Raw genomic sequence first — 27042 nt, 5'->3', positions numbered from 1 at the left:
TTAACATCACCAAGGCAGATAAATCATTACAAAGACTTCTTGTCAGCCCTCTGTCAAATAGGCAATAAAACACACATCAGATCCAACTGATCAGTGGAAAATCATCCCTGAACGTCCATCAAGGTAATGTGCAGGATACAAAAACACATACGCACACACACACACACACACTCGAACAACACAACCTCAGTGCTCTTCCCACTCGTGTACATTGGCTGCCAGAGCTGTCTTTGTATCCCATCACCATAACAACTGCCTCATAGAGCATCTGGAAAAAAAAGGAAAAAGCCAAAGTGGATTTCTCTCACTCAGTCTGACTTGGAGATGGTGAGAGTAGCGGTCGGCAGCTCCTCGCGGCATGTCAGTGTGGTGTTTCAGAGTGAACACGAAGCAGGCTTGTAGAGGCAGGCAGTCTCCAGATGAATCGGTTTGACGAGAGCCGCTGTGTGATGTAAGATTTGGAAGGTATCGTACAGTGTGACTTTTCAGGGCGAGGGATATACGGTAGATGATGCCGCATATGGTGAGTGTCTAACGGCTGCTTGATTCTCTTCTCATTCCTGTCTGCCTTGTGCAAATTATCAAGTTTGTAAATGGAGTGTGTGTTGTGTGTGTGTGGAAGCTTTTGCACATGTGGATGTTATGTAATGACTTGGGCTCAGAAACCTTGAGTGCAATAATAATGAAAGTTCTGAAGCTCCTCTGGGATACTGCAGACACTGTAATTAGGTCCTCAGGATGCATCTTAGGCATCATATTTTCATATTTTTTTTAAATATAGTTTAAATTACCAAAATCCTAACATACTGGAGCTTATTTGTCTAATGTAATTGCAGTGGATGGTCATTAAATACATTGTGGCCTATGATATTATCTAACAGTTTAAGAGAGATAGTTTGCCTGATTCCTCTCATTCTTAAGACTAAAGTACAGTTCTTTTTTCATCAGCTCAGGGGGTGAATATTCTTTACTTACAGAAGATACTAAGTGTATATGTGCATACATTAGGATTTTGCGGCGTCATATTTGCACAAGTATATTTTGTTAAATGAAAATGATTATAAAATTGCCTCTCATGCACTGCAGAATAGTATGAAATCAAATGTAACGTGATGTCCTGGGTTCCACGTTGTTGTTCAGCACTTTGAATGTTTCAATTCTGGAAATTGCAAAATACAATTTTACAGTTCAAGTGATTTTTTCAGTCCAAGCAGTGGTCATAACTGATTGGCTGTGCCCCCTAAGGTCAGTCTAGCTGGGGTGAAAGCTCAACAAGTTTGAACTTTCCACACCACCACTTTACTCAGTGCACTGTAGAAGTCCACATAAAGCTGTTGTGAGGCACCATGTGCATAGCAATGTGAAGGGATGCGCAAAAGCTGTTTTTCCTTTACTTTGCAGCACTTTGACTTGTCTTTTTTTGGTTCATCCTATAATTGCTCATATATCTACTGCACATGGTCCATTTGCTTGGTATGATGGAACAAAAATAAAACCTAGCAACACAGAAGCCGAGAGCAGACACTTTAGCTTTCATCTCTGAACTGCTGCATTATTAAGCATCACCATCCACATGAGTCTGACATCACCCAATCACAGCTGTCTCTTCCTCTTGCTTCCCGATCTCCCCGTTCCCTTGTCTCCCTCTATTAGGCAAACTTGAAGAAGTTTATGGAGTATGTGCAGCAGAGAAACATTGAAAAGGTTTCAAGGTTCCTGGAGAAAGGCCTGGACCCAAACTTCCATGATCCAGACACAGGAGGTAAGGAACCCTGCTAAGAAATAGTCCATCCATACACTATTTAATTTATTGGCCTTTTTGTCAACCGTGATTTATTTATCCTCTTGTTCTTTTTCTCTATCTCCCTCTGTCTCTCTCACACACACACACTCTTGTTCGGTCTCTTTCGGTCTTCACCAAAAAATGACCATGTATGGATTTTCTGAAATAAGCCCTATGCAAGCTGGGTAAAGCTGGATTACTCTCTTTGCTAATCTCCTCATGTTTATGCAACTGTTTGTCCAGCCATAAAGGAGATTTCCCTGTTGAGTGACCTGTAGTCTAACAGAGGAGTTGTGAAGCGAGGGCAACCTGAGAATAGGTTGGTTTAACACCTACAGGATGCGGCCACTTAGGCCCACCAGAGGCTGACAATCAGGACAGCCAAGGCAGTTATCTAACTGGAAAGCCACTGTAGATGTAAACCAACAGTTTGAATGACTGTACTGGGAAATCTTGGCATCATATATTGAGAGCTTCAATTGTGAGAGAAGTTAATTCGTTAGCAGAGATCACAATAATGTCATGGAGAAAATATAGATTGCTTATACATCTTTGCATTTTACAGAATGTCCTTTAACACTGGCGGCACAGCTGGAGGGATGTGCAGATCTCATCAAGGTGCTGAAGAGTGGAGGGGCACATGTGGACTTCAGAACAAAGGATGGCATTACTGCTTTACACAAGTCTGTGCGCAGCAAGAACCATACAGCGCTTATAGTGAGTAAAACACACACACACACACACACACACACACACACACACACACACACACACACACACACACACAATCACAGCAGAAAGCTGAATCATCGCTTTTATTTCTTTTGCAAACCCAATTGCCTGCTTGCAAACTTCCTCTATGGAAAATTAGAATTTGCAGGCAGTCAATCTGTAGCAGAGGGTGCTTGAGCAATTACTAAATATGTGGGGCTTAATACTCCCTCTGTGAATGGACTGGCATATTCACTGAATGGCCCTGAATGTGTCTGGTCTGAGGAGGCTTGTATCCCAAATGAAAGGCTTTACATGAGTCATACTAATTGATTTCATGACGAGCAGGAACTGTTGAAATAGAAATTTGCTAGTTCCACATTGTTAGGTACTTAACTAATTCAGTCTCGCTGGGCCATGTAACACACTTGAGCTGTTGCTGCTGGTATACTACATTTGCAGATGTGTGACTAAACTGATCAGAAACACAGATTAACTATCTTTACTAATGTTTCAGTATTTTTCCGCTGACACACCATTACCTAACAGTAAGAAAAGCTACTGTATATAATCCATCCACACGTACCGGTGTCTTTGACCTTCACATTGCATGGTGGAGACAGATGTAACATGATAGAACATGATGATGGATGGGACCGTGTGAAGACCTTCAAGCATCATTCCCCTGTAACCAACATCTTTTCCCACCAGACGCTGTTGGACTTGGGCGCATCACCTGACTATAAAGACAGTAGGGGGTTGACTCCTCTGTACCACAGTTCGATGGTCGGAGGAGACCCCTACTGCTGTGAGCTGCTGCTGCACGATCATGCCCAGGTCGGCTGTGTGGATGAGAATGGCTGGCAGGAGATACACCAGGTATTACACACTGACACACGCACACACAAACACACACACACACACACACGGATAAAACAGTGGTGGGTTGTGTGCAGAATATAAAAGCAGGTGCAGTGTAAGTGCTCTTGTCTGGTTTTCAGAGTATTTTTTGTGTGTGTTTTCAACAGTTTCTTTTTTGGTAGTCGAGCCCTCAGGGTTGGGAGGAAGTGTGGGAGGACTGTTAGACTTTTCTCTAGATCTCCTTTTTTTAAGTCCATTTGTATCACGACCTTTTAAAGGAAGAAAAAATGCATTTATTTGAAAAAACATTGGTAAATCATTGTAGTAATTGAATAATTTTACTCCATGGTAGTTTGCTTCAACTACCCACCCCTATATATACACTACACGTTTGTCAATTTGTACTACTCAATCAAAGATATGCATAGAGTAGCACAGACACTGATGGCTACTGAAATTTGATTTGCTATGTCGAGATCTATGTCGACACAATAGAGTTTAGAGGCCTACATACATTTCTTAGGGTTCAGAGGTCACTTATTCTCACAAAGTTTTCATTGTGCTGTAGCTGCAGCTCAATCTTAAGTGCCTTCCAGTCTAAGCAGTGTTTCGTCAAGTTTGCTTTGGATGTAGGTTGTTGACTAAAGAAGCGAAACGCAGTATGTTGTGTGCTTCAGTGTTAATTTTGGCAGCTATTTTTTTATTTAGTCTTAGTCTTAGTCTTTTGACGAAAATGCATATCAGTTTTAGTCACATTTAGTCATTTTTATCCTTCTTAGTTTTAGTCTAGTTTTAGTCGACGAAAACAAATTACATTTTAGTCTAGTTTTAGTCACATTTAGTAGCCACATTAAACTCCTTTTCTTCCCTTCTCAGGCCCAGGGACCCTGTGTTGTGTCTAAAACTGCATAATAGTCTAGCTTGCAGTACTTAGGTTGTCCATTAGATATCCCTACCAGCATAGGTCTATAGCAGGGGTCGGCAACCATTACTTTCAAAAGAGTAAAATTAAATAAAATTAAACACAGAATTTTGTAGGGCTATTTGAGTCCTCCCCATATTTGTGGAAAATGTATGAAATAAGAAGTACCCTATTTTGAAATAAATAAAAACATACAACTGCAGCCTAATAGCTTAAAATATATATTTAGTTTTAAATGTGAAAACAAAAAGTGAGAGCAGGTCAGGCTGGAGGCGAACACAGATACTGAAGCTCTTTAGAAACCAACTGCAGCTTCTGCTCTGATCAAGAAGCTGCTGCGCTGATCTCTGAGCAGCTGAGACCAGAGAAACTCTGTGTTTTCACTGTTTCCACTGTTAAGAAGCAGTCAGTGAGTCAGTGACGGGCTCCTTCACGTGAACGAAATCTGATCTCACTGTGTGTCTCTGAGTGAGTGAGCGGGGCGGTGGGCGGAGCCTCGTGACCGGTGCGCTATATGGGGCACACAAACACAGACACACGCAGACACACACACACTCACTCGCCCGCTCCTGATACTTCATGACGGCCTGACACGATGATGTTTAAAAAAATTATGTGACTTCGTCAACCACCAACATTTTCGTCTCGTCTCGTCAACGAAAGTTAAAATAGATTTAGTCATAGTTTTTATTTTCAAAGATTCGTTTTCGTTACGTCTTCGTCTTCGTCATGGAAAAAAGTTCGTTAACGAATATTTTTCGTCATAGTTTTCGTCAACGAAATTAACACTGTGTGCTTATTATATACACACAGCCTCAAGACACACCCTGCTCTGCAAACTAATGGAGGTTGGTGCCCACATAATGTCTTTGTTTGTTGTTTTTTGCTTATATCTCAGTAGTGACAGAAACACACTCAAAATTTGAATGTTCTTATAAGAAACAATGGAACCGTACAGACAACAAAGCTGTGAGTTCCTTCTGGGTTTACGAGCAGCATTTCACTGTAGTCGGAGCAAAAACACTTGAGCGTATATTTCAATGCAAACGGTCTGTGAAAGAAATTGTACTATTTCCATTCAATTTATTTTATTGCCATAGTTTTTCTTTTGCCACAATAAATATAAAAAAACATTTGAAGTAAGAAGCAAAATCTCCTGCAATGACCTTTAATTACTCACATATACTCATCTTTCTGTCTGATAGTCTGTCTTTTATTCTCTCATAGTTACTTATATTTACTACTGGTCCTGCAAAGCTGTTTCTCGAGGTCGGGCTTTATTTCTGTGAGGTAATTAATTATGAGCAAGAAGACAAACAAGCACAAACAGATTTGTTCTTATGTGACAGATACGAGCAGTTTATGACAGTTCCTCTGTAAATAAAGCCTCTCTCCCTGTCTCTTCGTGTTATCCCAGACTGACATGATGATGACATCAGGGCTCAGTGGGCACCATAGCATCTGTTATGGGACTTCTTTAGTTTTCCTTGTTGCTTGCTCTTTATGACTCTGACTCTATGTTTGGGGATGTTGTCATGCTGCTCATTTAAAGTGCCCAAAGCTCTTGGCCGTATTTTGTCACAGCAGCTTATACATTTCAACTCTTGTGAGGAAAATTCTCTGACTCAGACTGCTGCATTGGCATCTATATGCAGGTCACTGTCCACTACCACCCTCTGCTGCACTTGACACTGTGCAGGACTTAAATATTTAGTCTAATATCTCAGGGATTGTTGTCCCTATACGACAGTCTCTCATATCACCCAAACCCATTTTCCAGCATCTTATCTCTCTGAAACCATTCCTGCATTATTCTTTATAGCTCTGATGTCACAGTGTTGCAAGAGTTTCTATCAATAATTTGAAATATTCTCCAAAATAAAGTGATCTTCTAGTATTGGATATAACAGGACCTTGAATGTATCATGGTGTAATTCTTCTTTTTGAGCCTTATTTGGCAATTTTAGTGGAATAGATTAAGGGAATGAGAAAATCAAACAAATTCGCACCTCCGAACGCCTGAGTGGCGTTCATTAGTGTGAAACAAGTGGATTGTGCCAATTAAAGGATTATCAGCCGAGGGAGAAATCTCTTCTGCTGTAGACAGCCCATGTGGAGGTTTGACTGGGATTAATTGATACTGCACTCAAGAGATTGGCTGCAACACAATATCTACCAATGGTGCTGTGACACCAGGAAACAAGCAGACATCACAATCTCATGCGCACCCTGAATGAGAGGGGCCTGTCAGGAGAATGATAGGGACAGTGAAATATGTATCAGTTTTCTGACATTCCATTGTCCAATGAGGCTGACCCCAGCTTTCCCCCTCATTTGTCAAAAAATGATTCCGCCAGATAGGCCTTATAAGTCATATGATGCTTTTTTTTGGCGGGTTATATGTCATCTATATTTTGAGGTAGGAGCTGATTGTGGGGACGGAAGAGAGTCATTAAGGCAGGTTAGTCTGAGCAAAAACTTCTTAGTATAGCATCCATGCCATTTACAGTGGGACAGAAAGCTTTTATTTATACAGCAAGAGGTTTGAATAGAAGGATTGATAGTTAAATGCTGAATCAGATCATGCTTGTTTAGAAATTCAACTGTTCAGCACATGAAATAGTCCCTCAGTCCGATTTCGCACAATGTCATTTCTTTTATCTCCTTCTCCTTATCGCTTGTTTTTTTCTCCGTCTTTTCCAGCATTGGTATTCAAGCGGTATACTTTATATTGTGTACAATGGGTTACACTGTGTGGAAGGTCTGATAACCAGCAACAATCCCAACATCATTTGTGCACTGTCACACACTCTTAGCGAGACAGAATTCAGGAGGGAGGGAACAATTGTTGGGGAGAGTTAGTTCATTTCTTTGTCAATGACACAGAAAAAAAACAGGGAGTAGGAGGGATAACACAGAGAGAGGAGATAAAGATTAGAGGAAAAGTTTATTGCTCCAAGTTATGTGAAGCAAAGCCGGAAAATGGCATCAATCTTGCCAGAATAACTTGAACTCACAGATTTGCATTTTGCCTCAGGTACTGTAAGGGATGCAAACAAGGTTTTCCAATGCGTTTAGAGACTGTTAGCAGCATGAGAGAGGAGAATTACACCAAGAACGCCGCCCCAGGAGAAAAATACAAGAAAAAAGTGGGATTTTGACTTCAGGTGGTTTAAATGTTTTTTGAGCTGCCTTTTGTTTTTCAGCATATTCAATGTTTTCGACTGTTCCACTTCCTTCACAAATTTTGAGACACAATTAAGAGTTGGGTTAGGTGGCGTCTTCTTTGTCTATGGAGAAAGATGGACATGTTCATGCTTATAAGTCATCAAATACAACTGTAAAATATTCTCTCCTGCATATCTATCTTATTTCATCCTTTGTGGTTGGTCCCTGTTGAGTCAGTAAGTATACAAGGATTAAATGGTTAATTGTTTTCTGTGTGTGTCCTTCTAGGCATGCCGCTATGGCCATGTGCAACACCTGGAACATCTGCTGTTCTACGGAGCTGACATGAGTGCTCAGAATGCATCTGGAAACACTGCTCTGCACGTGTGTGCTCTCTACAACCAGGTAACATAAAAATTTTTTTACAGCATGTGGGATCGGGGAGTGGAGCTGGGGCAGTTATCTGTGGGGTCGTTGTGCATTAAATTTAATACCAGTATTCTGTGCCAACACAGTTGGAAAGAGTCATATTTACTGTACATAGCAGGAGGAGGTCAAGAGGATAAATGTGATGCTTTAGCTTCTCAATCATTTGAAGTATTGCTGTGTGTGTGTGCGCAGATTGAAACAGAGGTTTCATTCACCTGGTCATTTTTTCGCACTATTTTTGTTGCCAGTTGTGATAATGGACTGAATGGGGAGATTATGGACGAGCGGTCCAAGTGGGAGTGTGGCTTGATGAAAGCAGCAAACCATTTGTTTGGTCATTTTTATGATTTGTATTTAGAAAGTGACTCATTGCTGCCAGACTGGGATTGTGTGCAATATATTATGGGATCATTGTTGACTTGCCCTCATAAAGATCATTTATCAGATTCAAATGAAAATATCTAGAGAAAAATTATATGTTGGAATATAAGGAAATTTGGTGAAAAATGCAGGCACAAATTTGTATTGCAAATGTTTCTGTATCAGATAAGTTAATGTTCAATTTGGTCTTGTTTTGAGATTTGTTGAAACTGCCAGCTATATTTTTTCAGTTGCCTTTATTAAATCACCATAAACTAAAGTCCTCCTTGAGAAATCATAAGTGACCTGCCAATATTTGCTGTCTGCATTTTTACTGCCTAATGCTGTTTGGGCTGGTGGTATTTGTATTGCACTCAATGCAATATACCAGAAAAGTGGTACTAGCAGTTTATAATGAGATGACATGATTGTAGGGTCCTAAGAGGCAAGAAACACATACAGTGTTTCCCTTAAAGTCTGAATTTCTGCGATCTATACCACAAGGGCACTGGGACAGGAGGGCAGCGAAAACCACCTTACTCATTACGTCATGTTTTTTACAATATGCAGCAAAGTCCTGTCAGAGGCTCCTTATAGAGTGATCAGTTAATGAACATTAAACACTCTCATACAAACAAAGCAAAAAATGTTGACATGCATGTGTGTGCCAGTTAATTTTTATCCACGTACTTTGGCTAATTCCATTCACGAGGAATGACCTGTTTCAACTGGACTCAAACACCAAAGTCTCAGGGGAGGGAGGGAGGCAGGATGTTTGTGTGGTTGGGAAGCACAACATCAATACTTAATACAAGTCATTTGTAACACATCCAAGTGACCAAAGTCATTACACGTTCCAGTTCACTGTGAAGGGATAGGGCCACGAGTTGTGCGTCTCTGGAGCAGGAGGCGATACAATCATACAGTGAATGAATGAATGGTTTAATTTACAGTTAGAGCTTCTTGTAAGTCACACTCTGGTAATGGACCGTGCCCCAGCTCTTGGGTGCTAAAGACCGTTATCCTGCCAGTGGAAGCCAAACACCACGTTGAGTTGATTGATCCCACAAACCGTTCATCTTAGCAGGGCTCCAGCGAACTCCAAACAGGCCTGGCTCGGCTGATTATGTGCAATCACAGAAAGACAGGGGCTGGTAGAATTGACCAGGAAAGTGGCAATGATCAATAGATCCACACAGAAAAAAACAGTAATGGTTTGAGCGGATGGATGATAAAATTACATAATCAGCGAAAAAATAAGCCCGATCAATGGTCTGAGGTCCCATTTCTGAGATCTAAATTTCCATTTACATAGTGATCTTTCAGCTTGGCAGATGTGCCCACCGGCACTGAATGTTAGGGGCCTTTAGCTGACAGATCAATCCATGGGAAATGGTTGAATTAACGGTTGAGAAATAACACAATAATGAGTGTAATTAAAAAGAGGTGACACTGAAACTGTAGAAATCAGTAAGACTAATTAAACTCTATCGTGACGTGAGCTGATGAGATACGTCACTGCTTTTCATGCACTTTAAAGGGGAAGAATGTAGCTGTTAAAAAGGCTCGTTGGAACAGGTCCGTCAAAGCAGGATTTTGCCTGGAGCCCGAAGCTAGGAGAAACACTGATTACGTTTTTACACAGCCGTGACAATTTTCTGAGAACCTCCTTAAATTCTCTCATTGGTAATGTTCAGTAAATTGGAACACCATTGTACAAAAGAACCCCTAGCAAAACCCTATGCCATGAGCTTTCTACCAAAAGGCTTATTAAGTTAAGAGGATTGGTTGAGTACTGGAGAGTCTGAATGTCGCTGAGAAGTGTCTCTGTTGGTGGGGGTATGCACTTAAACTCTACCACTTAACTGTAATATATGTGTATGTACAGTCTGTGCTTATCCCTTGAATGATTCAATGTAAACACAAGCTGTACATCCAGCGTAGGATGTTTAGTCTGCTACATCAGTTCTAATGAGGGAAGGAATCCTCACTCATTAAACACCACTGAGAGGAACATCTGTCCCACTCTTTTCACATGACTGACCCACATCTTTAGTGTAAAACACTTGACTTGTATTAACTATGTATTCCTATTTGGCCGAAGTAATCAAATCTAGCAAACAATGGAGAGACACCTGAAATGTTTTTTCAAAGGAGCCCCTATAGGAGGCCTTGGAGAGAAGAGTAAGACGGATGGCCCAAACTGTAACTGGCTGTCATGTGTGCATGTGTGTGTATATGTGTAATGAGAGTCAAAAATCCTCAAAGGAAAATAGCTGTTGAGATGCTAGAACCCACATTCATTTGAATATTTAAGACGGTAACACTTTTGCATTGATACATGACACCACTGTATTTGTTCTCGCACTGTACATAATCTGTTGTGTAAAAAAGATTGTAATCCCTTTATATTTCTTACACGTTTTACATTTCCATACAATTAAATTTAGAAGTGTTGCATGCTTATTTACGGTTAATTACTTGCCCTAGCTTGCTGCTGTAACATTGCAAATTAACACGTTATGGGAAGAATAAAGGATTTTCTTATCTTATCTTATATACAATGAGGTTACCATTTGGCAACATTCATGTAAAGTTAGAGATTCAAGTGTGCCACATGCTACCTGCTGGTATTTACAACCATTTATTTTAACATGTCTCCATGGTTAAAGATGTGTGTAATTGTATTTATTTTATTTTATTATCTCTTTTATTTTCTCAACCTAACATGATCCATGTTATGAAACATTTGGCATCTTGCTAACCTTGTTTATTTTCATTCCTTTGTTTGAGCTGAATTAGCCGGAGAGACTGAGATTCATGTCAACAGCCCCCAAATGGACAAGGCTAATGGGATATTATTTTCAGCTATTGCGCTTAACACGAGTACACCTTTTTATTGTTCTCTATCCTTTTGCCTTGTAAAATTCTTACTTTAATTGACTGATTTGTCTTTGTTAAGCATACAAAGTATTTTTTTTGTGTGTATAAAGATAGATGGATAGATAGATAGAGACAGAGAGATACAGCTGTACATTAAAACGGCATAATATATGGTTAATTAGCAATTAACTAAGCTAACAGCCATAGGTGTTTATATGTATATGGATTTTTAGGTGTTTAAGAGCCTTAATGGTGGTACAGGCTTGTAGCAGCAGGAGTAATGATGCATTATTCATAGGACCTACTCTATTTACAAAAAGCCTCTTGTCTTCACTATCAACCGTATGTTTTTCATGGGCTTCGCAGATTCATGTAGGTTTTTCCGTGTCCCAGTCGGCACCATGGTATTTATACACCTAGCCTCAGTCCTGGGCAGTCAGTCACAGCACCACACACTTTACCAGAAGCGTTAGCTTTATACAGTAATATGTAATATGTGTGGGGTTCATGAGTTATACCCAGCTTGATGAGTAAAGCCACAAGGACGTTTATATACTGAACCACATACTCAATCAGTCTCTCCATGTGGGTCCCTCAGTGGTCACGGTAGTCACCAGCGCCATTGTTGTGATTGGGGAGCAAGGCCAGTTGTGTTAATTTTGCTCTCAGTGTTAAATTACATATCGACCGTCAGCCAGCCAGTACATGGACACGTAACCATGTCTATCAATCTATTATTTGATTCTTTTTTGCCAGAGGCGCCTCTGCTCATTTACACACAACTATATATAAATATGGCAATGTATGTGACAGTATACACAAGAGAGGAATGTGTGATTGTCAACTGATTGGTCTTGTTGTTATGTGTATCCTATATGAAACCAATTTTCAAGCCGTGTTTTTTTCCTTTACCAACATGCTGCTTTTAGTTATAGATTAACTATTGATTTTCTGACAGATATTGGTCTCTTTTAAAGACCGTCCATATCTCTGTCCTTTGCTTTTTACATTTGATTAAAAGATCTATCTATAGAACCTGACTGATAGAATTTTTAAGTGAAGAAAATCTTGGGGTGAGGTTTAGGTTTGCAGGGGCTCAACAGTTTCACAACGTATAATGGAATGAAAGTTGATGGTTGTCATACAATGTAAATTTGCTCATTATTGATATTGAAAAAATGCAACTGAACAGAGAATTTTGTGTGCATCTCCTCTCTTCCTTGACTGCCTATCAGTGCAACACAGATGCATACAGTGGAGAAAAGGGCAGATACGGCTGTATATATACAACATAATACATACCACATGACAAAAGAAAAATGTCTGTCATGAGATTTTTGGCTCCAACAAAACGAGCTTAGACCCCTCAACAGACTCAAACAGCACTTCCCTTTCCACCTGTGCAAGAATCGTATTAGACAGCAAGGAGAGAGTCTACAGATGTGAGCCACAAAAGAACAGTTGATTGCTCAAAAAAAGAAAACACCATATGGCAAAGACTCATGAAGATGGAAGAAGATAACGGCTGCTGTTGCAATTTCCATCCGCAAACACATGGATCCAATTTGCATAGTTGAGGAAAGCTGTGAGTAACGAGTGCTGATATGTAGCGTCATCTGGATATGAAATTACTGGGATATGAAATTTTAGTTTCACAACCATAAAGAGAATAAGACTGATATCACTACTCGATCCACTGAAAAAGAAATGACAATTAGCACTGTAGGATTGCTCGAAAAGCAAATGTAGTGTTGTCCTTGAAGACAGATATCCAGAAGCGCTATGAATATTTGTTCACATCCTAGTTCCCAGCTACATCCGTGTTGTCCCTTTAATAACCTCTGATTTACAAACAGATATATTCTGATCCCAAATCCAATACATCTGTCTGTTGTCTCTCAGGATAGCTGTACGCGAGTTCTCCTGTTCCGAGGGGCCGATAAAGAGATGAAGAACTACAACAGCCAGACTGCCTTTCAGGTGTGTGCGGTATCCAACGACCACAGTGTGTATCTGTATATTTACATACCTGACATATCAGAGCTTAATGGATTGAATAACAAGGCCAAGGTCCTAATCTTGCCATTACAATTTTAGCCACATAACAGCTCCCTCCATCTCGGCATTCCCACTGGGGCCAGTGTCTGAACTCCAGACGTTCTGGTTGACAATGTCTGTGAAAAAATTGACACTGACACAGATTCCCTGTGCAGACCAAAGCTTGTTTGTTTGTACATTTGTTTGCGTAATCCACACAGTGCCCAGAAATTTGCCACACAACACAGATGTTATATACCTGATACAACAATGTACACAATTTGTAAAACATTTATCAGGAGAGTGAGAGAGGAAAATGTGATGTTTTTAAATTCACTTATTTCTACCTCCAGGTGGCTATCATCGCAGGAAACTTTGATCTGGCTGAAATCATAAAAGTCCATAAAGTATCAGACATTGGTAAGTTTAAAGCAGTGGTGGTACTGAACAGTTGGTGTTCACTCACTGTCAGTGTTTCTTTAGTTAAAATGTTAATGTGGTGTCAGGGGGACATCAGATAAATGAATGCTCAGGGGTAGACGGTGGAGAGTCTCTGTGATTATAGGTTGAACACTGAGGTGTGTGAAAATAAAGGAGATGGAAATGAAAGAAATGTGGAGAACGTGTCAGGTGTTGATGAGATCCCTGCTGTGGTTCTCTGAGACATGAACAAGAAAACTCTGCCATCTAGTGTTGATAGACTGTAACACCCTTTTCATATCATAAAATAGATATTAATTTTATAATAAATTCGTACCCCCTCCCTCATTACACTTCATGCAGGTTAAATTACCCAGACAATGATCCGGTAATGTACGTGTGAACAAACAATTATTTTCGGTTTAACTCTTTGTTTCATCATAAGAACATTTCATTTGCAGATACAATAAGAATCCAGTATTTCTTTCTTCAAGGATATTAAATTGCTCCTCATTTTGGATTTTCATTCTTCAGTGGTCGATGTTAAATTATTAGGCTACTGCAATTTAATAATCTCATATCTAAGGGTTAGCTGCAGAATCATCAGCCCTGGATCCATTGTGTAACATGCATTTAGTTTTTCTCAGTGTAAAGTAATTTAAAAACGAATTGCAGTCTACAGCCAGGTTTTAGTGAATTTTTAGTGATCTTTTAACAAGCAGATTTCAGTGACCTTGAGATGAGCAATTTCCCCATCACAGCATTCCGGTCATTAAATCTGCTTCACATGATGTGGTGAGGCTGTTAAGAGGTGGTGAAGGCCTTCATATGTCTTTCCTCTCTCAGTACCTTTCCGGGAGACCCCCTCCTACACCAGCCGTCGACGTATGATTGCTGGCCCCCTGCCCTCGCCACGTTCCTTGCTCCGATCCGCGAGTGACAACAATCTGAACGGGGACCACGATCACATCCACAGTCAGGCCCCCCGAGAAATTCGCGGCCGCCAGGGTCACTCCCCTGTCCCCTCACTGCGCAGTCTGCCAGCTTTTGGGCAGCAACACAGCAGCTTCGGAGAGGTAAGATGGAGCCATTGAATTTTTATCGCTTTGTGCATATTTTAGCATGAATGAGTTGGAGACCAGTGAAGGAGAAAATGAGCCAGATGATTTGACATAATCTCTTTAATGTGGTTCCTTTGTATATTTTGTTGATATATTATATGTTACACAAAGACAATTGCAATATTATACACATGCTTGTGATACTTCTCTTCTTCTGCTGTATGTCAGAGCCGTCATGGCGAGATGCCTGACAGCAGTCTCCAGAGTACCGGCAGCTCAAGATCCTCCCATTCACGTTCGCCTTCACTACACCACATGCATGAAGAGGACAAGCCGATTCCCAGAAGGTCCCACAGCCATGGCTACCCTCACGGACACGGCCCTCGTGGAAGACTCAGGTCTGTAAGGTTTAACCTCAGTTCAACTTCAGTGATTACCCATCTAAACTCTAAACTAACTTTTTATGGAGATTTTTATGAGGAAGCACATTTTTTTCCTCCAGCTCCCACTCAATGCCTCCCACTTACCAGTCTTGGCAGCTAGTCACTTTAAATAGACAATCTGAGTGTGGCCTTGTGATCACTCACCTACTTTGATATTTAAACCTAATTTCAGAAAAGCCCCATGTGGTGGTCTGAGTCACTTGTTAGTCACAAGGCAGCATTCTGCATCGTAACCCATGTTGTAGATAAACATAAACTGAACATGAAAATGTGCCATATGATAATGGCTTCTGGATTAGATGTATAGTGGTAGACTGAAACATTGATCAGTAGGAGTTCTCTCACAATTAGTTGTAGCCATTGTGTGGCCCTTGCTCTTGTCAGGGTTTGTCTAAGGAAGGTGTTTCTGACAGAGACATTTGGTCTCTTAACAATCTGGGCTGAAATGCAGCATTTATCCTGCAACAAGAACAGAGGGTAAATAACATACTTAAAAACCTGTGCGTGTGTTTGTACATGTCAATCTGTATATTTAGACACATGCACATGCCCTCACAAGCTGTGTGTGTGTGTGTGTCAGTTTGTATATAAGAGTTTGAGAGACGGTTGATACACTTTTTGAAATTAGAGCTATGGGCAATGCCATTGGACGTGCCACTCAAAACAACCTGTCACTCAGTTAATGCATAAGTCCACAGATGTAGTTGTGCTGCTAGGTGCTGGGACAAACCTCCCTTGTACACTGAACCATTAGACAAACTGAACAGTGAACTAGGGCCCTGATCACATCTCAGACTGAAAGACTGTAGTAGTTACTGAGCCCCAAGTGTCAGTAAGTAGTTTACTGACACTTGGGGCTCTGCTTTGCACCAGGCACATAGTGGTGCCAAATCTGATGTTGTCAAAGATCAACAGAGTTGTCATTTTCCAGTCCAAGACCCACATCGTTGTATATAGTTCATGAATCTGCGCCCATCTGTGCACCCATGGGTGGGTTTGTCTTCAAAAGAGGTCTGTTTAGGGGCATTGTTGGCCCATTGCCATCTTTAGACAGCAGAGCGGTTGCTCCTTAGAACACTGGTCTAGTTTCAGGGTTGTTTTAAGGGCTCATTATCAAGACTGTAATGTACCTACATAGGCAGGTGTGCAACATGTGTACATGCACACATTACACTTTTGAGCCTGATGCGGGCACCTTTTTTTTTGCCATTACATTAGCAAAAGCATATTTGTGCCTTAAATACATATGTGCCCTGCGCTTAAACAACCAATTGCATAGATCAGTAAAATAGAGGCCGTGGTTTGTTCCACCCTTTATAATAATAACTTGTTAGAGATAGATCACTTACATACATAACACAGCTAATATGATTTGACAGTATGAGGATGCCAGTGTTTGTGTGAAATAGTCTGATGTCTGACAGGGGAATTGCATTACAGCCCAACTCCAGCTGTACTCTCCTCTAATACTCTTCTGTCACTTTACTCCATCCATCAAAGCCCCTTTCTCTCTCTCTCTCCCTCCCTCCCTCTCTCTCTCTACCTCTCTCCCTCTCTCTCTCTACCTCTCTATTTCTCTACCTCTCTTTCTCTTTCTACCGCTCTAACTCCCTACCTCTCATCCTCTCTCTTGTACGCGCTCATATCACCAAGTACAATTGGTGCCATTAATCTAAGGTTTTACGCCCCAGAGCAGTCAACATGCCTTTATTACATCATGTAACGTGCACATGTCAGATAATAGAAGCATGAGCTCTGAGATGATCAATGTAGAATTGAGTTACATGAAGTGAATTTGGTTCATTCATAAATTTCAGCTGCATTATTAAACCCCCTTCCTCTCTTTCTATCATCTGTCTCTTTAGAGTGAGTATTTCTTTTTCTGCTCTATCTTGCACTGCATTGGCAGCAGCGTTCACTGAGAGAGATACCTGGCACTGTGTGGATTTTGATAATTCAAGTTGGAAGAAAGGGAAAAAGAAAATGGATTCTAGTATGTTCGGTATGACTGCTGTGTCCCGACCTAAATGGCCTTCTGTACACAGGGAGTTTAGACCTTGTTCCTCTGTGCACATTAGCCTTACACCAAGTACTAAGGTGAGGTGAATGTATAAAAAGCCTAAAACGAGCAGCTGGTCTCTATGTCCAGAACCTGCACCCAAGTGAGACTGATGCTGTCCTTGAACATTTTCTCTCTCTCACTTCTCCCGCCTGCTCTCTGTTTCTCCCTCTGACCTTCTGTTTATGCCCATGGTAACTCTGGAGGCATCATGGTCACCAGGGGAGTGTGAAATTAGCTTGGCCAGTCAACAGCCCGCTCAGCAGCAGACTCCAGCATGTTCCTGTGGAATTTACCTTCCCTTGCAACTCTGTTGTGTTCAGTGCTGTCAGGGTTCAATAGCTTGGCCAGGAAAGTTTAGACAGAGACAATGGAGAGGATACAGATATGTCAGAGTAGCATAGTAACACTCAATCAAGGAAAAACGATAAAACCAAGGCAGATTAAAGCAAAACTTGATAACAATTAATCAAGCCGATTCAGTTTATCAGATAATATGACAACACTGAATGATAATATGGCAGACGTTTATTTTGAATAACCCAAATTTCCGCTGTCATAAGAAGCTAATTGGCTGTGCGATTGCCTCTAGTGCAATCAATAAAAAATGATTTTCAGTGGAAAGCACGTTGTCTTCACAGCATCAGTTTGAGAAATTGTGATATTTTGATGTGCAGCTTCGCTTCTACCTGCTAACCGTAAAAGTGTGGGAGGGGATTTGTGCACAAGATGTTACACCTTTCAAACATCGACTCAGTCTGAATCATGTGAGATTGTGCTGTTAGCTGGAGGACTCACTGAGCCAGAGAACTGTCATTGCCTGCCGATGTGATGTATCATAACCCCTAATGTGATGTTAAAGCATCGTCCCATTTTCTTCACCTTTTAATTCTCTATTTGCTGTTCTCCTCACCTCTTCCTAATCTCATATTCTTCCCTCTTTCTTTGCATTAGTCACACCAGTGGCTGTTGGTGTGTAGATTATCCATTGGGTCATACACAGCCAAAGGGCTGAGGTACACAGAGCTAAAGGACGACAGGAATAGAGGGAAAGAGGGGGAGAAGATGCAGAGTTGGGCTTTTTCTACTTCACCTGGGGAGAATAAACATCAGAACCAAAGGACTAAGGAAAGTTGTATTGCTCTGTGTAAATCATAATTCTTGGGTGAGGGTGATTTAAAACACTGATGTTGTCTGCTTGGGCCCGGACACACACAATAAATCAACAATAGAGCTATGTCACGCAGCAGAGATTTACAGCTGATTGAAGCATTGCTCAAAGTCAGAATGCATCAAACAATGTGGATGTGCATGGTTTACAATATGGTGAAGGCCAGTCACTGCAGGACAGAACCATAACATGCTGATACTCTGGCATCTTATCTTATCTTCAGCCTCTTCTGCCACTCATTCCGGACCAGTTCATGGTAACAGTTTGGTAATCACGTTAAGTCTACTCTCCTTCTTTTCACACACATCCTTCAGCTCTTCCTAGAGGATTACAATGTATTCCCAGGTCAGATTTGAAATGTAATCCTTACAGCATGTTCAGGGTTTACCCTGGGGGTCTCCTCCAGTTTGATCTGTCCATGAAGCGCCTTCTGCATATCTAAGCCCTTCACCTCGTCCCTGAGGGTTAGCCCAGGAAGTTTTGGAAGGGAACTTACTTTGCCTCCTTGTATACATGAACTTCTGCTTTCTGTCAGTTCCCAGAATGTATGACCATAGGTGAAGGTAGGCGCAGTGATAAACTCAGGGGCCTCGCTTTCAGGCTCAGATCCCTTTTACCATGACAGTCAACCTCCTACATCACTGCATAGGTACACCTGTAAATCACCTAGACTGTTTGACTTGCACCTTGTGAAATTGAGTAAAGTTGGTAGCCATTTTTAAATGTAGTCTTTCAATCAAAAACACTGTGTTCACTTTAGTAATAATTTAGCAATGTCCCCCTTTTAATGCTTGTCAAGATTAGTTTCAGAGATTATCTACGAGGGACATTCAAATGTTTCTCCTTATTTTAACAACAGATAATAGACATTACAGGTACATTTTTATTCTCAAAACTACATCTGTCACAGTTATAGTCTAATGATTCAAATAGTTGAGTAGTCTTGTCACTGACTAAATTAACACAATTGTGAGCAAGACCATAAGACACTTAAATTTCTTAATTTCAGTTGGGGATTAATTATGTACAACAGATGGCTACGAGCAAGGCCCTGTGTCCCCATATTCCCTCCACAAACCCACAACACACCCTGAAAAAATGCCAAAGCAAACAACTGTTGTCCATATGAGCTAAGTGGTTTGTTAATCTCAGCCTCCTCCTCATTCTTTGATTGAGGTGGAGTTTCGAGTTATCTGTTGGTCAAACCAATTGACCCCTGTTCTAATTTTACTTCAGATTCTTTGCAAAGCCGAATCTGCATATTTCTTCTTATTCCTCCTTCATAGCCATAAACACTCCCACATCGGACAAGAAAGAATGAGAGAGCAGATTTTAATACAAGTGCAGCAAAGCAAAGGCAAGCTGACGATCGTTAGGATGCAAAGTGTGATGCTGATTATGACTGTGTGTAATGGGCTCTAACCTCAGAGAGCTGGGCTGTTTGAGGAACAAGCCATTTACCTGAGACAGCAATGCAGTCATGTGAGGGGAGGCTACACTGAAGCCTCTTAGTTTGATAGCATCTGCGAAAATGACATTTAATGACATTTTCTGTTGCATCCTCAGAGCCATGTAGGGAGTTCATAGATTTTGACATTCTAACTAAGGCAGCTTGACTCATTATTTAGCTGTTCAAATGTTAACCTGTCTGGCTCATTGATCTTAATCAAGTATTTGAGAGCTGGAATGCTCAAATTATTGATTTAAAGACTTCTGATAAGGGACGTCTTATCTGTGATAATCCCTGGTTTGCTCCAATCTTGAAAACACAGGAAGACACAAGCATTTGCTCTTGATTCCTTTGTGCAACTCTCAATTTGGGAGAAATGATAAATATTTTGTTAAATATTTATGTAAATTCTTGTTGATTAAAGTTAAAACCTAAAAGTTGTAACCCCCATTTACAGTATACCAGTTCATTTAAAAAGAATAATTGTATACCTTTATTTTAAAGAAAAATAACAATGGGAGTAAAGGTCATTATTATCTATGCAAACAGAAGTATAACTACCACATTCAGGAGCTGTAGTGCAATTATTTTTCAGAGAGTTATTAAAATGTGTAAAATGAGAGTAGAAAGAAGTTAAATGGATCAATAATCCATGTTTTTTTTAAGTGTTCCAGGTTCATATTATTGACTTATCAGTTCATTTGTTGGCTATATTTTCTCTCCTTTTATTGACAGTTGCCATTGTTACAGAGGCAGGGCTGTGTCCTAGGAAACAACACAGCTTTTGTAATAGTCTGTCTTAGAACTTTGTGTGTACTTGTGTGTACTTGTGATGCATCCTACATCTGTATAGCGTACAAGCTACTTTTAATGAGGCACATTGAAAGAGAAGAGAAAACCATGCAGCGAAACAAAATGGGCCAGAAATAAGAGCTTCTGTGTTGAATGCAGCATGCTGTTGGTTATGGAAATCGTGACTCACCATCATGATAACTGAATATGAACACCTAACATTAGATGACACAATCATGTGTTACTTATAGGAACAAATACATCCCTTGCTGAAATAGGTAAAATGGCCCAATCTTATGTCAACGACTAAAAGCGTGTGTCACACATTGAACCAGAGGCTTCCTGATCAGCCGCCAACATCGCTACAGTCAAGGCGTTAGTAGGGTCAGTTCAACTCAAAGCTGATAGGTGGGCGTGTCCTATATCAATTAGTGATGACTGCCCGGAATCAGGAGCCCCTACACCCACCATCTCCTCCTACAACACACCAACTCTGCTGACCCTGAACACCCTGGAACAATCAAACACACTGTTTAACAAGTGTCTCTGCCATAACAAAACAGCAATTATAACCTGTTATTTAAAAAGAGTCATGTCTTGATTTAATCTTTTTGCCAACTTTACCAAACCAGGTTAACCAATGTCAGTCCTACTCTTAATTTACATTGCTTATGTGCTGATTCAACAGCTTGCTTATCTTACACTAACACATTAACACTGAAATAACAGAACTGAAGTTTAGGTTATTTTTTACTACGTTTTTTAGTATTTATTATATCATTGGTAGCCTGGATGCCAGACGAACTTAGCCCCGCCCACAACATTTTTGGTCAGGCAGTTCGGTCTGGAGTCGCTCCGTTGGGAAAAAATTACGCCCGACCGGGCCAATCAGATTGTCAGGGCGGGCTTTATACGATGATTGACAGATGATCAACGGTAACATAATCAACCACGTCATCAAAGTGCCCTTGGGTTGAATTCGTTTTCAACAAACATGCCTGCCGCTGGCGAGCTGAGATGTGTAGATGCTGCCATTGAGTCTGTTTTAGAAGACATCGACAGTGCATTAATTTTGAAAGAGGAACACAGAACGTGGAGGCGACGCCAAAGCACCGCGCTAATCCCTATCGCCCCGGCGCTTGGCTGTTCACAACGGACACTGAAGCGACGCTGAACCGCCGGGCAGCGCTAATAATATCACCCGTTGATCCAGTAGATCGCTGCACGGCTTTGTGCCAGTCACACCGGAGGCTGAAGCACCGCGCTGCGCCAAGGCTGCCTCGCGGTGCTTCAGCCTCCGGTGTGACCGGCACAAAGTTTTAACATGGGAGTGGATGGGAGCCAGCTGTTATTTAAGGCTTGGCGCTGCGCTGAAGCGTCCGGTGTGAACCCGGCGTTAGTAAATAACTCACAATGCGTTGCTTAGCATACGTCACATACTACGTTGCTCTGATTGGTTGTAGGTCTATCCAATTGAGCGAAGAAGAATTTTACTTCCTGGTCAGTTGAAACACGCCCCATAATCACAGCCCAATGGAGCGGTCTCAGACTCACATTCTGACTAGAACTGTGAGTCTGACAACGTCAGGCTATATCATTGGCCCATTATTGTAAAATTGTGTAAGCATAATTTATTGCTTTGATTTGATTGAAAGTTCCATAACAGTGACTCGATGTGAAACGCTGAGATGTCTGACTCAGTTGGATTTGTTGGAACTAAGTGGTGGTGCTTCTCTCTCAAACTGTCAGAGAGAACACACACTGACACCAGCCATGTTTGATTTAGGCCTGCCTTCAAGATAGTTAGATACAGCCAGTACAAGGTACAACAAGCCTTTTTTATTAAACCATCAACAGCTGTTCTCTACACTGCATTAATGCAAAGGATTTTACTCACTCACCTTACTGAACCCACCAACACAAGTAACATGCAATAGACCAAAGCCGGCTGCACTTGAATCTTGGCAGAATGTTTTTATAATGCGGATTTCCGAGGTAGAAAGAGAGTACGATTCTCTGCATTCAGAAGGGCACAAGAGCATTTTCTTAAGCATGGGCACAGGTAAATGACAACTGCACCAGTGTGAAATTAGCAAAGACACATAGTCACGCTTGCTTGATAGGGTGTCAATCTGACGATTATCCTCCAGGCTAAAGGGAGCAACTGGGGTCCGTCTGTGTGCACAACCTCTCAACCTCTAGATGTATGAGGTGGCAAAGGTGTGTCGGTGGAGGAAGCTGATCTGATCATTGAAATAGATGACCTTTAAGAGAACACATTTTTTTTTGGTTTGTGTGTCACTTTGACAAAGCCTCATCTCCCTACTCCTCCAGCTCTCCATCTCCTCTCTGTGTGCTGCTGGTTTTCAGTGCCAGGGCTCCGACATTAACATGCGGCAGCCATCCCGGCCCCTCAGTCCCTGCGGTAATTGGAAAGCCGTCAGCAAGCCGTTGTTTCGATGGAGAGGGGGACAGAGAAAGAGAGGCTGGGTGAGATGGGGAGGGCAAGAAAAGCAATAGAGAGTTAGGAAGGGAAAGAGACAAACAAGGCTTGAAGCAAGGGAACAGGGAGGACATATGGATGGAAAGGGGGAAAGGGCACAGGGGACAGGTATCAGTTGAATGAAAGAATAAAGTGTCTGATATAACTTACAAGTGGAGAAATGGCACAAGACTGAAAAAGGTTAAAAGGTAGATAGACAGTTATTTAGCTCAATTTAGAGATTTCCGGAGATCTGACGTCTTTCTAGGAAATGTTGCTGTGAATGTCAGTCTCATTTCACTGCATAATCAAGTCACTTGTTACTGTGATTGATCAGAGTGTGTATCACTTGTGTGTTTATATAGGTGTGTGTGTCTATATGCTTTCATACACGAGCAGCAGAATAATACTGAATGCAACGTGGTGATGAATGAAGACTAGGCGGAGCTTTGCTGCTGTTGTATTAGAATTCACCACCAGAGAGTGAGAGAGAAAAAGCGAGAGAGGCGGTGAAGATGCAATGCCAACAAAGGTTGAGAAGGCGAGGGATAAGAGGGGGAAATGGAAGCAAGAGAATGAAAGAGAGGAGGGGATTGAAGGCAAAGCGAAAGAGGGAGGGGCGACAATTAAACCAAATGGGTTGGAGCTTCCCCCCCCCCAACCCACTGCATACAAGCATGCAAATACACACACACACACACACACACACACAAACACACACAAACACAGACAGAAGCGCGCATACACATACTCTCACAGCCCGCTTCAGGGAGCAAGCACACTCACAGGCAGGAGGAGATCAATTTTGCTCTGGGACGCGTATGTGTATGTCAGCGATGTGTTAGTCACATGCTGGTAGTGGCGTATGCCATGCTTGCTAGCGGAGGTGCAATCTTAGCATGAGTGGGGGGGATGACTATCTGTGTATGTGCCTGTGCACACGGCTAGAATGCACATAGAGGGCTTGTGGTGTGTGAATGTGAGCGAGCCGTCAAAGGGGAGGGGAGCCAAGGAGCGCAGCAGCAGTAACAGCAGCTTTGCCAGAGTGTGTGTGAGCGAGTGTCCGTGTGTGAGGGGTGGAGGGGAGAGGAGAGGCAGACGCGCCGGGACTCCCGGGAGAAGGAACAGGAGTCGAGGAGTAGATCCAGCCTCTCTCCTCCACAGAAGGACAACCAGGACCCAAGGACGAGGCAAGATCTGTAGTCTTGCCTGGAGTAGCTGGAACTGGGGACACACGGGAGATCTCTGTCCCTCTCTAGAGGGGGCTACTACTGGAACCCCAACTCGAGATGTGTCTGACTAAGGGGGGCTTCTAGACGGATCAGACCCATGCAGAGAAAGAAACTGTGCAGTCCCTCTTACCGTTAAATATTTCTGCTTCTCCCTTGGTTAGGATGCTGGGCAGAGGGGAGAGATAGAAAAGAGAGAGGGTAACAGGGAGCAAGGAGGATTTTCTCTGTGCCATTAAGGAAGGGAATAAGAAGGGGGGTTTGGGGGGATGGGAGGAGTGTACTCTCCTCTCATGACTCTCCTACGGACCACCGACTCTTGACTGTTGATCGGCAGGCACAGGACTTGTTTATGATTCCCTCCCTGGCTACCATAACAACCAGGGGGAGCCACCAGGTTGCTGTCCCGCTGACGACCATGTCAGTGACCACGGGCCTCAGTTACCAGCTCCCTGGAATCACCACAGTAACATATGTGTTTGTTTACAGCCCCGGCTCAGTGCAGCGAGATCCGAGCCCCCCTCATCACACACCTCCAGCGCTGACAGGTCCCCGTGGGCCCAAACGGAAACTGTACAGTGCTGTCCCAGGACGTACCTTCATCGTGGTCAAGCCTTACACGCCACAGGGGGAGGGAGAAATCCAACTCAACCGTGGAGAGAGGGTCAAAGGTAAGATGTCTACTGTCATATTCCTCACTACAGATGTTATCCCCTTGCTTAACCTACTACTGTAACTACTACTTTTTCACACCACCGCCACTAATCTTTATTTCATAGCATGACAGCAGCTCTCTGTCATCACCACTAGTGATGTTTCAGTTGTACTGTGAAGTCCATGGCTACATGTAGCTTGCTTGACTGCCAGAGTTGGGTCTGTTGCAGAATAAAATAAAAAGCCATCCATGTGCTCATACTTCTCTGATGTAAAGCACACCATTACTTCACGATGATTTTTCGCTGCAAAGCGGTTATGTAATCTTTAAAGCTGGAAGTCATTTCAGTGTCATTTGAGTTGACATTGTGAATTACCATTTCATTCACTTTGTAAATATGCTGTTTTGTGCTCTACATAGAGGTGCCGTGGCTTCGCTTTCATATGTTTGTGTGTGTGCTTTTGTCTCCATCCATGCTTCACTCAAGACTATGACTCTAATGACGTAGAAGGTAAACTCCATAATATTCTTCTCACCCTGTATCTCTCCCGTAAATCTCAGTGTGTCAAACTTGCACCTGCAGTGTAGCAGTCGGTTCTTGGCCCCGTTTAAATCCACTTGAGATGTGTTTACAATCTCAGTATGAATCTGTGATTACTTCAAGGAGAGGGCATGCAAATTCAAACAGGTCCCTGTTTGCTTTTCATCGTTGTTATGCATACCACTGTCGTTCTTCCTCTGTGAAAGTGCTTCTCCCTGAACATACAATTACGTCTCTCTCTCCTCTTATCACCTGTCCACAGACTCCCACTTCCACATTGACCCCACACACACCCTACATCCTGCCCCATCACATACATCAACGTGGATCAAACCCACATTGACTTTATAAAACAGTTCCCTTATGTCCTTAGAAAGGCTGGAGTGAAGAGGGGGGCCGCATTCCTGCTGAGACTTCTCACGTTCCTTTCAGATCTACAGAAGCACAGGGAGTACAGATAAAGGGTCAATTTGGAGTGCCCATAACACACTAATGAACATACACACTCTCAGACTCTTTCTTCCTCTTATTTGTTCAGTAGCAAGCAACATAAATTGTAGTGTAAACCCTGTCAAGATTCCTTCTCTCTGCCTGGATACGTACTTGAGTATTCCCACCACTCGCTAGACGTTTACTGTGTCACAGCCTCTCTGTCCTCACACACCCTCACCAGCAGACCTGCTCCTTTATACTCTGATGCCTCCGTATAGTATGTTCTGTTTCATAAAAACTCTGCTGTCATTTGACCAAGAGTTATTAAAACAGGTGACTAACAATATTAGACCAAACAGATCAGACTCATATTTTTGTCGAACAAATCTGAATGACGTGGCATTGTCTGAAATTGTGATGTATGACTGTATGACTCAACAGCATGCCTCCATCTACTGTATGGATCTGCTGTCACTGGCTTTTATGTTGGTGCAGCCAAATCCATACCCCTGCCACTAAGGTTTTGCAGATCTTCCATGTTGGTCAGGCAGGAAACATGCCTACGGTTGCATGACTGCCAGCACCAAGGCCTGGCCAAGTAAACCATCTGGCATTGTTATGCATTACTGACCATCAAACCATGACTCTGTTGCATTGACTATGCTTCTGTAGTCCTGGGATATGAAGTGAGAAGAACATTTCTGAAATCTGCTGGGTTGTTGAACTGCTTAAAGGGAAGTTAAGGTTTCTATGGAAAGGATTTATTTTGATAATCAAACTCTCTGTAGTGCATGTAGTTATATCAGGGAGTCACCACCCCCACTGGTACAGAGAGGCAAGGCTTGAGAGGCCACTTCCTGAAGGGACGGATGATCCTTGGTTTGATACATAATGCATTTGATCTAATCTGCATTCATAAATGGATGAGTTGCTAACAGTAATAGGGCTCATTTGCAAAGGAGGACAAGAGGAGGAAAGGCAAATGAAAGAGACTGTTAAAAAAATACATTTCTTTATCTTTTCCTGGCTTATCCTCCTGATAAAGGTGAAAAACAAATCAGAACCTCCATCACCTTCATGGATGTCGATTGAGGTCAAAAGCAGTTCATGTGTGTGCGTATGTGAATGTGTGTCAAGAAATCAGCAATGCTGT

General features: G+C 42.0%; 1 protein-coding gene across 1 annotated transcript in view; it reads left to right on the top strand.

Moving 5' to 3' along the window:
* shank3a (SH3 and multiple ankyrin repeat domains 3a) overlaps nucleotides 1-27042 on the top strand; it is a 162175-nt gene that overhangs the window by 80942 nt on the left and 54191 nt on the right. The window contains exons 6-14 of the mRNA XM_053427020.1: nucleotides 1654-1762; nucleotides 2349-2500; nucleotides 3206-3373; nucleotides 7734-7850; nucleotides 13020-13097; nucleotides 13508-13574; nucleotides 14421-14650; nucleotides 14864-15033; nucleotides 24751-24932. Of these exons, the coding sequence (XP_053282995.1) occupies nucleotides 1654-1762; nucleotides 2349-2500; nucleotides 3206-3373; nucleotides 7734-7850; nucleotides 13020-13097; nucleotides 13508-13574; nucleotides 14421-14650; nucleotides 14864-15033; nucleotides 24751-24932 (1273 nt within the window). The remainder of the gene's footprint in view (nucleotides 1-1653; nucleotides 1763-2348; nucleotides 2501-3205; nucleotides 3374-7733; nucleotides 7851-13019; nucleotides 13098-13507; nucleotides 13575-14420; nucleotides 14651-14863; nucleotides 15034-24750; nucleotides 24933-27042) is intronic.

Source organism: Pleuronectes platessa, chromosome 7 (genome assembly GCF_947347685.1).
Source record: "Pleuronectes platessa chromosome 7, fPlePla1.1, whole genome shotgun sequence".
Lineage (NCBI taxonomy): Eukaryota > Metazoa > Chordata > Actinopteri > Pleuronectiformes > Pleuronectidae > Pleuronectes > Pleuronectes platessa.
Note: the sequence above shows the minus strand (reverse complement) of the source record. Positions and strands in the feature narration are given on the sequence as shown.